General features: G+C 43.0%; 1 protein-coding gene across 1 annotated transcript in view; it reads right to left on the bottom strand.

Moving 5' to 3' along the window:
- LOC126275143 (nephrin-like) overlaps positions 1 to 15,753 on the bottom strand; it is a 686,204-nt gene that overhangs the window by 299,272 nt on the left and 371,179 nt on the right. The window contains exon 5 of the mRNA XM_049977173.1: positions 15,377 to 15,574. Coding sequence (XP_049833130.1) covers positions 15,377 to 15,574 — 198 coding nt within the window. The remainder of the gene's footprint in view (positions 1 to 15,376; positions 15,575 to 15,753) is intronic.

The following is a 15,753-nucleotide window of genomic DNA, read 5'->3' as shown; positions in this document are numbered from 1 at the left end:
CGTGATATTACATTAGTCCAACAGACGAGCTGCGTTTTCGGTTTCAGTAAGACCGCAAATGGTGAGTCAGCGCCACGAATCGTTAGCAACAAAACGCGGCGGGCAGCAGACCAGCTAAGGCTTCCTAAACAAGGGGTCAGCAACAGGACGAGGAATGCGAGCTTAGCGAACACGCGACCCCGCCGTGGCGACTTCAATTAGGCTCAGCGCCAGCGGAAAGGGAGGGCGGGATTAGCGGCGGCCGGCGCCGCTGTCTCTTTCCCTGCTGGCGACAACTGCGCCGCCACTGCGGCAGCTACAACTCTCCACTAATAATACGCCGCTGGCGTCAGCAGAAGCCACCGCAAGTCTGTACTGAACAAGTTGCTGCAGTGGGCAGTGCCTCGAATTTCGTGCCCGTGAGGCCATCTGGCTAACGAGAGAAGCATTTTCTGTTGTTTCCGTTGACTTTTTCCTCCGAAATAATTTCGGACCAACATCGAGATTGTTTCACCCATCTTTCACAAGTATCGTCCCATGTGCTTTTCGAATGATCCCAATGTTGAGAGGAAGCAAACTTCCAACCATCTTTCTTCGCAGATGCGCTGTGACGCATAACTACTTTTCTCATCACTGTTACGCATAACTACACCACTGGCCATTAAAATTGCTACACCACGATGACTACGTGCTACAGGAGCGAAATTTAACCGACAGGAAGAAGATGCTATTATATGCAAATGAATAGCTTTTCAGAGCATTCACACAAGGTTGACGGCGGTGGCAACACCTACAACGTGCTTACACGAGGAAAGTTTCCAACCGATTTCTTATACCAAACAGCAGTTGACCGGCGTTGCCTGGTGAAACGTTGTTGTGATGCCTCGTGTAAGGAGGAGAAATGCGTACCATCACGTTTCCGACTTTGATAAAGGTCGGATTGTAGCCTATCGCAATTGCTTTTTATCGTATCGCGACATTGCTGATCGCGTTGGTCGAGATCCAATGACTGTTAGCAGAATATGGAATCGGTGGGTTCAGGAGGGTAATAAGGAACGCCGTGCTGGATCCCAACGGCCTCGTACCACTAGCAGTCGAGACGACAGGCATCTTATCCGCATGGCTGTAACAGATCGCGCAGCCACGTCTCGATTCCTGAGTCAACAGATGGGGATGTTTGCAAGACAACAGAAATCTGCACGAACAGTTTGACGACGTTTGCAGCAGCATGGACTATCAGCTCGGAGACCATGGCTGCGGTTACCGTTGACGCTGGATCACAGACAGGAGCGCCTGCGATGGTTTACTCAACGACGAACGTGGGTGCACGGATGGCAAAACGTCCTTTCTTCGGACGAATCCAGGTTCTGTTTACAGCATCATGATGGTCGCTTCCTTGTTTGGTGACATCGCGGCGAACGCACATTGGAAGCGTGTATTCGTCGTCGCCATAATGGCGTATCACCCGGCGTGACGGTATGGGGTGCCATTGGTTACACGTCTCGGTCACCTCTTGTTCGCATTGACGGCACTTTGAACAGTGGACATTACATTACAGATGTGTACGACCCGTGGCTCTAACCTTCATTAGATCCCTGCGAAACCCTACATTTCTGCAGGATAATGCATGACCACTTGTTCTGGATACAGAAAATGTTCGACTGCTGCCCTGGCCGGCACATTCTCCAGATCTCTCACCAATTGAAAACGTCTGGTCAATGGTGGTCGAGTAACTGGTCCGTCACAACATGCCAGTCACTACTCTTGATGAACTGTGGTATCGTGTTTAAGCTGCATGGGCAGCTGTACCTGTACACGCCATCCAAGCTCTGTTTGACTCAATGTCCAGGCGTATCAAGGCCGTTATTATGGCCAGAGGTGGTTGTTCTGGGTACTGATTTCTCAGGATCTATGCACCCAAATTGCGTGAATATGTAATCACATGTCAGTTCTAGTATAATATATTTGTCCAATGAATACCTGTTTATCATCTGCATCTCTTCTTGGTGTAGCAATTTTAATGGCCAGTAGTGTACTATTCTTTGCCGATACTTTTCTCATATCCTGTGAGCTGTGTACCGTGTATGGGACATTCCGCTATAGTATGTATGCAGTGCATGAGATTTCGATGTTGCGTTCACAATCTGGAATCTTAATACACCACGCACTTTCCTATCACTATCATTTTTGGCATGAATGGTGACGGTCTTTTAAGACAGCTTATATTTCTGGGCAGGAATAAATATTTTCTTGTGAGTCAGGTATGAAAGTCGCCAAAAATTTTGGTATCTTTGAGACGAGCAGTACTGGAAGGCCAAGGGATCCGCACAAACGTAAACATATATGTAGATACGAGTAGATACTTCATCCATCCCGGGAATCTAGAATTTGGGCGATTTTTGCCTTTTATCGATATCGATAATGGCAGGATATCAAATATGTGACACAAACAGTCGTTTCTTTTGACTGGGTTGAAGTAAAAGCCTAAATTTTCTACCACACAAAACGACTGTTGACTTCTGTGTGTCAAATACATTTGGACTTGATACGTCTACCCATTTTTGAGAAACATCTGTCCTAATAGACAGATGGACTCGTGGGTGGACGGACAGACCGACTCACACTGAGGAAACAAATGACAAAAATATATTTTTGTCGTGTGATATAATTACTTATTCACAGTTTTCGGAATTTTCCTTCACTTGTAGTGTGAAATCTTGCTTCTGGCTAAATTTCACGACTCTAGGCCAACGGGAAGAACCCTGAAGGTTTTGATAATTCAGTTCGCTTGCATCAAAATATGTGACATGGTTGGGCGTATCTTTTGTTAGCAATTACTTTGAAAATAACGTTCATTTCGCCGCTAAGGAACCATAGGCCTCAGTATTTGAAATAAATTTCAGCTCGACAACTTTACCCGTCTTTTAGATGGACGAAGAGACAGTCGGATAGCAAAGGACGAAAACGTTTTCTTTCTGTTGATATGATCACAAGTTCACAGATTTCGGGTTTTTCCTTTACATTTACAGAGAATCCTTGTTTCTTGCCAAATTTCATGATTCTAGGCAAATGGAAAGAACGCTATAGCCTTTCATGAATCCGTTTGCCTGTATCAAAGTATGTGACATGAGGTACATTCGTTTTGATTACACTGGCTCAGAAGGTAACATTTATTATACCTCCAAGCGGCCATAGAGCTAAGTATTTGACATAAATTACAACTTGATACCTTTACCCATTCCCTACAATAAGGGGTGTTAACAGATGCATGGAGAGACAGTCGGATAACAAATGACAAAAAAGTTTTTTGCGGGAGGCATAATTACAAATGAACAATTTTACGAATTTTTATGTAGTTTTAATGTGAAACCTTGCTTCTTGTGAAATTTCGTACTTGTGTGTCGACGGAGAAGAACATATTGACTTTAATGAATGAGTTTGCAAGTATCAAAATATGTGACATAAATTGAAGTACCTTTCGACGGCTATGACAGAAGCTTCAACTTTACGCAATAGCAAGGAACTACAGACCTTAGTATGTGATTAAAATTTCAACTTGACACGTCTAACCCCCCTCCCCCCATGAACCATGGACCTTGCCGTTGGTGGGGAGGCTTGCGTGCCTCATCGATACAGATAGCCGTACCGTAGGTACAACCACAACGGAGGGTTATGTGTTGAGAGGCCAGACAAACGTGTGGTTCCTGAAGAGGGGCAGCAGCCTTTTCAGGAGCTCCAAGGACAACAGTCTGGATGATTGACTGATCTGGCCTTGTAACAATAACCAAAACGGCCTTGCTGCGCTGGTACTGCGAACGGCTGAAAGCAAGGGGAAACTACGGCCGTAATTTTTCCCGAGGGCATGCAGCTTTACTGTATGGTTAAATGATGATGGCGTCCTCTTGGGTAAAATATTCCGGTGGTAAAATATTCCCCCATTCGGATCTCCGATGGGGTCTGCTCAAGATGATGTCGTTATCAGGAGAAAGAAAACTGGCGTTCTACAGAAAGGAGCGTGGAATGTCTGATCCCTTAATCGGGCAGGTAGGTTAGAAAATTTAAAAAGGGAAATGGGTAGGTTAAGTTAGATATAGTGGGATAAGTGAAGTTCGGTGGCAGGTGGAACAAGACTTCTGGTCAGGTGACTACAGGGTTATAAACACAAAATCAAATAGGGGTAATGCAGGAGTAGGTTTAGTAATGAATAGGAAAATAGGAATGCGGGTAAGCTACAACAAACAGCACAGTGAACGCATTATTGCGGCCAAGATAGATACGAAGCCCACAACCAATACAGTAGTACAAGTTTATATGCCAACTAGCTCTGCAGATGACGAAGAAATTGAAGAAATGTATGATGAAATAAAAGAAATTATTCAGATAGTGAAGGGAGACTAAAATTTAATAGTCATGGGTGGTTAGAATCCGAGTGTAGGAAAAGGGAGAGAAGGAAATGTAGTAGGTGGATATGGCTTGGGGCTAAGAAATGAAAGAGGAAGCCGCCTGGTAGAATTTTTCACAGAGCACAACTTAATCATAGCTAACACTTGGTTTAAGAATCATGAAAGAAGGTTGTATACATGGAAGAACCCTGGAGATGCCAAAAGATATCAGATAGATTATATAATGGTAAGCCAGAGATTTAGGAACCAGGTTTAAAATTGGAAGACATTTTCATGGGCAGATGTGGACTCTGACCACAATCTATTGGTTATGACCTGTAGATTAAAACTGAAGAAACTGCAAAAAGGTAGGAATTTAAGGAGATGGGACCTGGATAAACTGACTAAACCAGAGTTTGTAGAGAGTTTCAGGGAGAGCATAAGGGAACAATTGACAGAAATGGGGGAAAGAAATACAGTAGAAGAAGAATGGGTAGCTTTGAGGGATGAAGTAGTGAAGGCAGCAGGGGATCAAGTAGGTAAAAAGACGAGGGCTAGTAGAAATCCATGGGTAACAGAAGAAATATTGAATTTAATTGATGAAAGAAGAAAATATAAAAATGCAGTAAATGAAGCAGGCAAAAAGGAATACAAACGTCTCAAAAATGAGATCGACAGGAAGTGCAAAATGGCTAAACAGGGATGGCTAGAGGACAAATGTAAGGATGTAGAGGCTTATCTCACTAGGGGTAAGATAGATACTGCCTACAGGAAAATTAAAGAGACCTTTGGAGATAAGAGAATCACTAGTATGAACATCAACACCTCAGATGGAAACCCAGTTCTAAGAAAAGAAGGGAAAGCAGAAAGGTGGAAGAAGTATATAAGGGTCTATACAAGGGCGATGTACTTGAGGACAATATTATGGAAATGGAAGCGGATGTAGATGAAGATGAAATGGGAGGTACGATACTGCGTGAAGACTTTGACAGAGCACTGAAAGACCTGAGTCGAAACAAGGCCCCCGGAATACACAACATTCCATTGGAACTACTGACGGCCTTGGGAGAGCCAGTCCTCACAAAACTCTACCATATTTTGAGCTAGATGTATGAGAGAGGCGAAATACCCTCAGACTTCAAGAAAAATATAATTATTCCAATCCCAAAGAAGGCAGGTGTTGACAGATATGAAAATGACCGAACTATCAGTTTAATAAGCCACAGTTGCAAAATACTAACACGAATTCTTTACAGACGAATGGAAAAAATAGTAGAAGCCGAACTCGGGGAAGATCAGTTTGGATTCCGTAGAAATACAGGAACACGTGAGGCAATACTGACCTTATGCCTTATCTTAGAAGAAAGATTAAGGAAAGGCAAACCTACGTTTCTAGCATTTGTAGACTTAGAGAAACCTTTTGACAATGTTGACTGGAATACTCTCTTTAAAATTCTGAAGGTGGCAGGGGTAAAATACAGGGAGCGAAAGCTACTTAGAATTTGTATAGAAACCAGATGGCAGTTATAAGATTCGAGGGACATGAAAGGGAAACAGTGGTTGGGAAGGGAGTAAGACAGGGTTGTAGCCTTTCCCCGATGTTAGTCATTCTGTATATTGAGCAAGCAGTAAAGGAAGCAAAAGAAAAATTCGCAGTAGGTATTAAAATCCATGGAGAAGAAATAAAAACATTGAGATTCGCCGATGACATTGTAATTCTGTCAGATACAGCAAAGGACTTGGAAGAGCAGTTGAATGGCATGGACAGTGTGTTGAAACGAGGATATAAGATGAACATCAACAAAAGCAAAACGAGGATAATGGAATATAGTCGAATTAAGTCGGGTGATGCTTAGGGAATTAGATTAGGAAATGAGACACTTAAAGTAGTAAAGGAGTTTTGCTATTTGGGGAGCAAAATAACTGATGATGGTAGAAGTAGAGAGGATATAAAATGTAGACTGGCAATGGCAAGGAAAGCGTTTCTGAAGAAGAGAAATTTGTTAACATCGGGTATAGATTTATGTGTCAGGAAGTCGTTTCTGAAAGTATCTGTATGGAGTATAGCCATGTATGGAAGTGAAACAAGGGCGATAAACAGTTTGGACAAGAAGAGAATAGAAGCTTTCGAAAAGTGGTGCTACAGAAGAATGCTGAAGATTAGATGGGTAGATCACATAACTAATGAGGAAGTACTGAATAGGATTGGGGAGAAGAGAAGTTTGTGGCACAACTTGACCAGAAGAAGGGATCGGTTGGTAGGACATCAAGGGATCACCAATTTAGTATTGGAGGGCAGCGTGGGGGGTAAAAATCGTAGAGGGAGATCAATACACTAAGCATATTCAGAATGATGTAGGTTGCAGTAGGTACTGGGAGATGAAGAAGCATGCACAGGATAGAGTAGCATGGAGAGCTGCATCAAACCTGTCTCAGGTCTGAAGACCACAACAACTTGAACGTCTACCGTTCCTGAAAAGGAAACAGTCGGGCAGACATACAGGCAGGCAGACATACTATGGACCACCAAAGTGATCGTGTAAGGGTTCCGTTTTTACTGAATGAGGTGCGGAAGCCTAATAAAAGAAACAAATATACCGATGCAATTCCCAACCATCCCGGAGCTTCAATATGCCAGTTTTCTTGCATAATTTGTTGTATTTTATATTTAGCTCTCAGGCACTCGTAGTTGGTGAGACTATCGCCTGTGAAAGTGTTACGTCTACCACATAGTTTTAATCCGAGAGACTTCTATAAAATAAATAAGACTTTTAAAAATAGTAATGGTTCTCGGTACGTCAAACACTATTTCATAAGACGTTTTCAATAACTGTTTACCGTAGAACCCAGAAGAGATGTGTTTCATCAAGAGCTGACATTTTTATTTTGCTTTCTAAACATTACAGTGGTCCCTTTTTATGATTTCTTCAACAGCGAAGCTGCACTCTGTCAAATCTCACGTTTATTACATATTCTGCTCTCCTTCGGATGTTGATCTCTAACTGGTAGAACACACACGTTTTTTGAATTAAATATTGGCCTGGTGAGTTGGTGCTTGGCCAGAAAATAAATACCCAACTCAACTGGTGAAAACAAGTTATATTGTCAGGGCGCTGCGTCCTCCAAATAAGTTTTTACATGTCTCAACACTTTCCAAGCAAACAGAAAAGTTCATCACACAAAATTACACGAAGCGTTCAAAGAAATCACCAATTCGAAGTACTCTTCTCCATAACGTACCCTTTACGAACTAGCCGACCCAGTGGGAGATGAAATATAATACCTCGCGAAATGTGGCCTCGTAAGAAAAATAGCAGTATAGTTCTGAAACTGTTTAGTACACTACTGTTAAGTTCCCATACAGAACTGCGACTGGCGTCTACGATTATTTACCACATCATTTTAGCGTATGGTTAATACAGACATATCATAAAATTAAATTACATATACATATGGACACACAAGAAACTTAAGTTCATTATTTACCGTAATATTCAGTAGATGCACAGTAAGGTAACCGGTTCAGTGATACTTACGAGAGCGACTGTGAGACATGACGTGATAACACGACACAAGCGTTGTTCATCTGATCTAACCATGTCTAACCACGTAGTTTCGTCACAGTTAAAAAATATAAAAAATATAATTTCTGGACACCAATAAAATTCACATACTGTTTGTTATACGAGCGATGTGTGGGCAAGCTTTGTCATGGAGAACGTGTACGCCCTTGCTCAACATTCCTCTTCTCCTCTTCTGAATTGGCCTTTTGAGTTTTTTCAAAGTCTCATAGTACCTGTGAGCGCTAATTGTGGTCCCAGCGATTCAGCTCCGACGACGAGGTGAAAGAAGACGTTAATAACTTTCTAAACCTCATGGCGGCGAGCTGGTATGACACGGGCATACAAAAAATGCCGCAGCGTCTACAAATTGTATCGACAGAAATGGTGATTATGTCGAAAAATAGCTAAATGTTCAAACTGTAAACTGATCTAAACCATTGTAGAAATAAACATGTCTATGTACTTATAAAAAATAGGAGACCTTACTTTTGGAATTATCCTCGTATCAGTCGAACTAATAGTTAAGTTCATTATATAACTGAGGATGAGCTGCTATCAGCTACATCGTGTGACCTTGGCCAATATCCGTCACTACCTGCCTTGAACAATAAGGTCGTAACTTTATTTATAATTTTTTATCTGACAGTGATTAATCTCTTTTCCTAGTATTATAGCTACGCCGCCTTTCTGAGTCTCACCAGTAATCCACACTTCTACTGACTTGGACATTTCTTGCAAAAATTTTACAATCAGACTGTCTACTAGCAACATTTTTGTTATGGAGTGACTATTTTGTTTCCCCCGCCCTTGAGAGCCGGATCGAGTCTAGCTTTCATTTTCTAAGGAGCATCTTTCCACTAATAGTGCACCTTACTTTTTAGTTTCGACGGAAGTATTCCTACACGAAGCTTCTAGAACATTCGCTCCTCTACGGGACCCACTTAGTGGCCATGCATATCATATGGGCACTCTTCGTTAGCTTCCATGACAATGTTCGAATAAGGCTACCGCTCGCCTCCCTGACTTCCGGTGCGCCCCACGATTAAAATTCATATAATTCTTTAACCAAATGCCACATTTAGGTATGGATTGCATCAATAAAATGCTAAATCAAAAAAAAAGTTTAATTCTGATAGTTTCTACAAGTTATTCGCTTCCTCAACGTAAGATAATACATAATATAGCTTTCAGAAATGAAGGTGGATAGGGAAACATCATTCATTGCCATGTCTCATAGTGAGTTTTATGCACAAATTGTTAAAACGATCACCCTACTCACTAAAACATATCCTTATAACTTACAGTATATTCCCACACGTAAGGAAATATTTGGTTGCGAAACATTCTGAGTACAATGTTGGTGTTCGGAGAGCCGAGCTGAGTATCATTGCCTGTGAAATTACTCCGTGTATCAGTACGAAGTATGTAGTGAAATATAGTGTTTATTTTAAAATACATTAATATACAGGGAATAAATTAACATATGGGAACATCGACGAGATGCATGTTTGAACATAAAAACAGATATTAACCAAGACTACATGTTGCACTGTTACATCTGAGCAGGAACGGAACATGTACAATGTCCTCAGTACGGTTCAAGTGTAACTCGTGGTCAGAACGATATCCATGTAGTAGCAATTGCATTATTCCGGAGCTAAATAAATTCGAAAGTGGGCAGGGTGTTCGTGCTCGTATGCTGAGGGCTTCCGTAACCCAAGTAGACAAAGTGTTTGAGTGTTTCGAGAGGCACCATATCGAAGATTTATATCGCGTACAGGGGAAGTGGAAAAACACAACGTGGACGGAAGTGTGTGTTGAGTGAGCGCGGCAGATGATCACTAAAGATGACTGTGACGATAAATAAGAGGGTGATAGCGGAAACATTTACTGCAGACTAGATGTCGCACTCGCAAACACTTTCAGCACCAAAACAACACAGAGGGAGCTCCATAAGCAGAGAATTGGAGGGTGAGCGGGAATTCGAAAACCACTCGTCATTTACGCAAATGCCGCTAACAGCCGAACTCATGAAACCAGGACTACGGTGCACTGGAAAAAAGTTTCACAACTTCTCTCCGTTCCAAGCCCAATGGCGAACCCGTGCTACAAAAAGACAGGAGAGCTTTTTCACACAGCTCGCAGCACTCGTTTTGATAGCACGACGATAAGTTTTTCGCATCTCTCCTGGCCATCACAGTCAGCGCACTTCAATATTATTGAGCCTCTGTGGTCTCCTGTGATAGAAGAATACGTGATCCCCAATCGTCTCCATCATCATTACCTGAACTGCCACTATTTTGCAGGAAGAAAGGTGTAAGATAACCTTGAAAACCGCACAGGACCTTTCCGAGACGACTGTAATGTGTTTTACCAATGGTTTTCGTACACCGTATGGTATGGTAATATCTTGTGCTGTTTGTGTCTCACATTTTGCCCACCGTTCTGTATTCGAGTTCTTCTCATGGGTGGAGTGTGGGACACACTTTTATTAGCATGCCTCGTTGTGTTAGCTGCTACTCCGATTTTACGTGTAAGGAGTCTGCAGATATTACATGTAAGGGGCGAAGAAGTGGTTTTCGTTCTGGAAGCCGTACAAGGCAAGTGGAAAAACACAACGTGGACGGAAGTGTGTGTTGAGTGATCGCGGCAGATGATCACTAAAGATGACTGTGACGAAAAATAAGAGGGTGATAGAGGAAAAATTTACTGCAGACTGGATGTCACACTCGCAAACACTTTCAGCACCAAGAATGATTTTTGTGAAATGTACAGCGTCTCTCATCCAGTACAAATCATAAGTATTTCAGCTTTTCTGATAGATTTGTACACGTGGAACAAGAGTGCCACTATCTGCGTTACACATATTTGTAAAAATTCGACATGTTGTATCAGTTTCTCATTTTGGCCCAATATGCTCAAGCAATATTCTTGCAGATCTTCAAAAGTAGTTTCTTCATTTCGACGAGGTACGTGCAGGATGTTTCGGTAAGAGCGTGAAAAAATGGAACGGAACGTAGAGAATGCTCCACTGAACATTTTGAGGTTGCGGACCTAGGGTCGGAGAAGCCAGCTTAAGCTGATGTGGTTGTGAACTTGTCTACCGGTTTGTCTGGCATTACTGTTTTCCAGCTCACATGCGTACGAGTTTACGCATACTGTTCTGTTTATTTACATAAACATTCCTTATTTCCTGCACGAAAGCAAGGAAAACGAGGCTAATTACTAGGAAGTCTACCTAGCCGTCTGAATGGCCACCTGCTCTTGAAGTTCGTGCATAGAGTTCTGCCCGAGTTATTGGAGAACGTACCCTTGGCTGCTCGTGAGAGGATGTGGAAAACAATAGTCTCACTTTGGCTGGGATGTCCGCAACCATCTCAATGCTGTATTTTCCTGGTCGCTGGATTGGAAGTGGAGGTCCTATTACATGGCCTGCGAGGTCAACTGATCTGAATCCCCTTGATTTTTTTCTATGGGGATATCAAAAGTTAAATGAGACCCCAACGGATACGGAGATGAAATTAATTGCCAGAATTGTAGCTGCCTCTGATGTCATTCGAAACACAGCAGGAATATTTGTTAGGGTGCTTCAGAGTCTTGTTCGCCGATTTCATACTTGAACTGAGGTGATGTACGTCAGTTTTAGCACATTTTGTAAGATACAGGGAAGGACGGGGAAGGAAGTTGGCCGTGCCCTTTCAAAGGAACCATCCCGGCATTTGCTTGGAGCGATTTAGGGAATTCACGGAAAACCTAAACTGTAACTAATGTAAATAATAAAGAACACAGTACAGTCATTTCACTCCTTTTATCAACTTAAGCTGACGTCTCCGAACACATGTTCCCTACCTCAAATTGTCCGGTGGAGCATCCTCCTTGTCCTCTCAAATTTTCGCACCCTCTTACGGAAACACCCTATATATGTATTAGAATACTAAAAGTATTCCATATTTGACACAAAAACAGTACTACATCGAACTGGAAAACTCTCTCTTTCTACGATAACGTTCTTCAACCTTCTTTGTGAAACATCCAGCTGAAACACGACAGAGGTTTATAATTTTTAAACTATCTGCAGAATTATTTCATAGGAGAAGTAAATTTAGTTCAAGAAAACCCGTGAGTGTCACAAGACAGAAACACGAAAGATTTTACTCTCCACAGGGTTGACCGGCGTTACCTGCTGAAACGTTGTTGTGATGCCTCGTGCAAAGAGGAGAAATGCGTACCATCACGTTTCCGACTTTGATAAAGGTCGGGTTGTAGCCTATCGCATTTGCGATTTATCGTATTGCGACATTGCTGTTCGCGTTGGTAGAGATCCAATGACTGTTAGCAGAATATGGAATCGGTGGGTTCAGGAGGGTAATACGGAACGCCGTGCGGGATCCCAACGGCCTTGTATCAGCAGCAGTCGATATGACAGGCATCTTACGTATCCGCGTGGTTGTAACGGATCGTGCAGCCACGTCTAGATCCCTGAGTCAACAGATGGGGACGTTTGCAAGACAACAACCTCCTGCACGAACAGTTCGACGACGTTTGCAGCAGCAAGGACAATCAGCTCGGAAACCATGGCTGCGATTACCCTTGTCGCTGCATCACAGACAGGAGCGTCTGCGATGGTGTACTCAACGACAAACCTGGGTGCACGAATGGCAAAACATCATTTTTTCTGATGAATACAGATTCTGTTTACAGCTTCATTATGGTCGCATCGGTGTTTGGTGACATCGTGGTGAACGCACATTGGAAGCGAGTATTCGTCATCGTCATTCTGGCGTACCGCCCGGCGTGATGGTTTGGGGTGCCATTGGTTACACGTCTCGGTCACCTCTTGTTCGCATTGACGGCACTTTGATCAGTGGTGTATTAAAGACAAAGAATTAAGTGCTATGCTGGAAATGAGGAATGCTGTACTCTTATCAAAAAATACTGTCACGTAGCGAAAAGAGATAAAACTGTCTTTCACATGTCCTTCCGGTAGTATGAGGTCAGCGACAACTGAAATACACGTAAAATACTTGCTACGATCAATCTTATATCGATGAGGCGAGGTTTCACCACAGAGGGCGCTAGTAGCAGCGCAGACGCCTGCAGCAGACGCGCAAGCGCTCTAGCAGCGCATGCGCAGTGACATCTGGGTACACAACACATGCAAAGGCAGGATTTTAAACAGTAGAGCTGAAATGACTTTCGCCAGTTAATGCCTAAAAATAACAAAAAGACTCCACGTCGAAATATCGTGGCAGCAGGTTGTTGACCAAAATTTCATGGAACAGTGAACCAGGATATGTGCGCCGATGACAAAGTTCATGCGATACCTCCTAATATCGCATCGGACCTCCTTTTGCCCTGCTAGTGCAGCAGCTCGATGTGGAATGGACTCGTCGACTCAACAAATCATTGGAAGTCCCCTGCAGAGATATTGAGCCACGCTGCGTCTATATTCGTTCATAATTGCGAAAGTGCTGATGGTTGCAGGATTTTGAGTACAAACTGACCTTTCGATTATATCCTATAAACGTTCGATGAGATTCATGCCAGGCGATTTGGTTGGCAAACGGAATTCACTGGAACCATCCAAAATGTTTTTCCAACCAATCGCGTACGATTTTGATCTAGTCTCATGTTGCATCGTTTTTGGAATATAAAGTCTATGAATGGTTATAAATGGTCCATTTTTCGTCAATTTTCAGTCAAGCTTGATAAGAGGACCCCTTCTATTCCATGTAAGCAGAGCTCACAACGTCACAGAGCAACCAGTAGTTTCTACAGCCTCTTATTGAGAACACTGGTCCATGACTTTGTGGGGTCTGCGCCACATTCGAGCCCTGCCGTCAGCTCTCACCACATGAAATTAGGACTTATCTGAACAGGCCGCAGTTTTCCATATGGTAGCGAGTTCTGTCCTGGGTTATTATGCGATTATTTCACAAAGTGTTTTTGGCCTGTTAGTACTGACGACTCTACGCAAACGAAGCTAATCTCGTTCGTTAAGTAAGGCCGTCGGGCGCTGCATTGTTCTTCGTGAGAGGTAATGCTTGAAATTTGGTATTCGCGCCACACTCTTGGCATTGTGGATTTCGGAATATTCAATTCCCTAACGATTTCCAAAATGGTATGTTCCATGCGTCTAGTTCCAGCAGCCATTTTGCGTTCAAATCCTCTTAATTCCCGTCGTGCGGCCATAATCACCTTTTCACATGAATCACCTGAGTATAAGCGACAGTTCCTCCAATGCACTACCCTGTATGCCATGTGTATGCGATACTACCGTCATCTGTATACGTGCATATCGCTACTCCACGACTTCCGTCATCTCAGTCTGTATCCACATTCTCGGTGACATAGTGTTGCTCCTTCTTCTACGTCTTCGTTATACGTCTTCCAAGATGACAACAACTGCTTTAGTCACTTGCATGAAACGAACACTGAGGCACTCGAGTCTACCTTGAATGTTCCACTAAAAATCCGCAAAAAATAAAAAAATAAAAGTAAAAAGTGTTGGAGTATTTGTAACAGCTCGTAAAACGTAGCAACCAACGTTCTCGTAACTCCGCAATTAGGTTTTTCTACGGTGTATATTCATAAAGGGGGCTTCATCTTGGTAGGCACACTTGAAAAGAACTTGTGGAATCTTCCTAGCTGAAATAAGTCCATGCTACAATTGAAACGTACCCTTTGAAAAATTATGAATTACTGTGCTGGTAAACTTCTACGTTATTTGATACTAAGACAGATGAGTAAAACTGAACGTACTCAGACATCTCTCTCTTTATTTATTCTGACCATCACTAAACTGACACACAATATTTACAGCGCAACGCAATCTGACTTTTAATAATCTTTACAAAAGAACGTCCCTGACTAACAATAACCTATACTTTTCATTAATCACTTACCTCACAAAAACCTTCGTTACTCGAACTACTGCAATACATTGAGCGCCAATATTTCCAGCTAAATAAAAGATTCTAACTACTGAAGGTATAAACTACTGATAGACATAGTTAGCAAATAAAAGATTTTGATAGAGAACAAACAATGTATTTACCTTAATAATGTTCAAAAGTCATCGTATATATATGACATCCATCTTTACTAATTTCCTCTCTGTGGCGGACACACATCCAGATCTCCCGTCCTCAAAACTCTGGCATCTCTCTGTCTACATCCACCACAGCTGGTGGCTCACCTCCAACTGCACTACGCTACGCGCTGTTCACATCCAACTGCCCAACACTACAATAGCGAATATGACAACAATGCTACAAGAGACAGACTGCATACAGCACAGTCAGTGATTTTCATACAGAGCGCTACGTGGCGTTACCAACATTAAAACCTAAACAGGCTACTTACACACTGTATTAGAGTGATGTCATTCGAGACTGACTAATCATAGCGTGGTGTTAAACTTTAGCTTAGTGGCCGCCGAGCGGTACTCACGCAGCATGTCGATGGTGACGGCGGCGGTGAGCGGCTGCTGGTGGTTGGAGGCGCGGCAGAGCAGCTGCTGCAGCAGGTGGTGCCTGCCCAGGGGCGGCAGCCGCACCACGCTGGAGACGCGCCGGCCGGACGCCTGCTGCTGGCGCGACTGCAGGGACTGGCCACCCAGCCACCACGACACGCGCGGCCGCGGTCGACCTGCGCACCACCACCACACTGCTCACACCGCACCAGAAACAGGCCCTTGCTGTGCCAGTAGTCATCACTTAGTCACAACGAAATCTCTCAAATTCACGTCTTGACTAAATAATGACAATATTATGAAAAGGATAGACTGGTACTCACCACGTAGTGGAGAAGTCGGAAACAGTCACAAC

Source organism: Schistocerca gregaria, chromosome 1 (genome assembly GCF_023897955.1).
Source record: "Schistocerca gregaria isolate iqSchGreg1 chromosome 1, iqSchGreg1.2, whole genome shotgun sequence".
Lineage (NCBI taxonomy): Eukaryota > Metazoa > Arthropoda > Insecta > Orthoptera > Acrididae > Schistocerca > Schistocerca gregaria.
The sequence above is the reverse complement of the archived record's forward strand: the minus strand, read 5'-3'. Positions and strand labels throughout refer to the sequence as shown.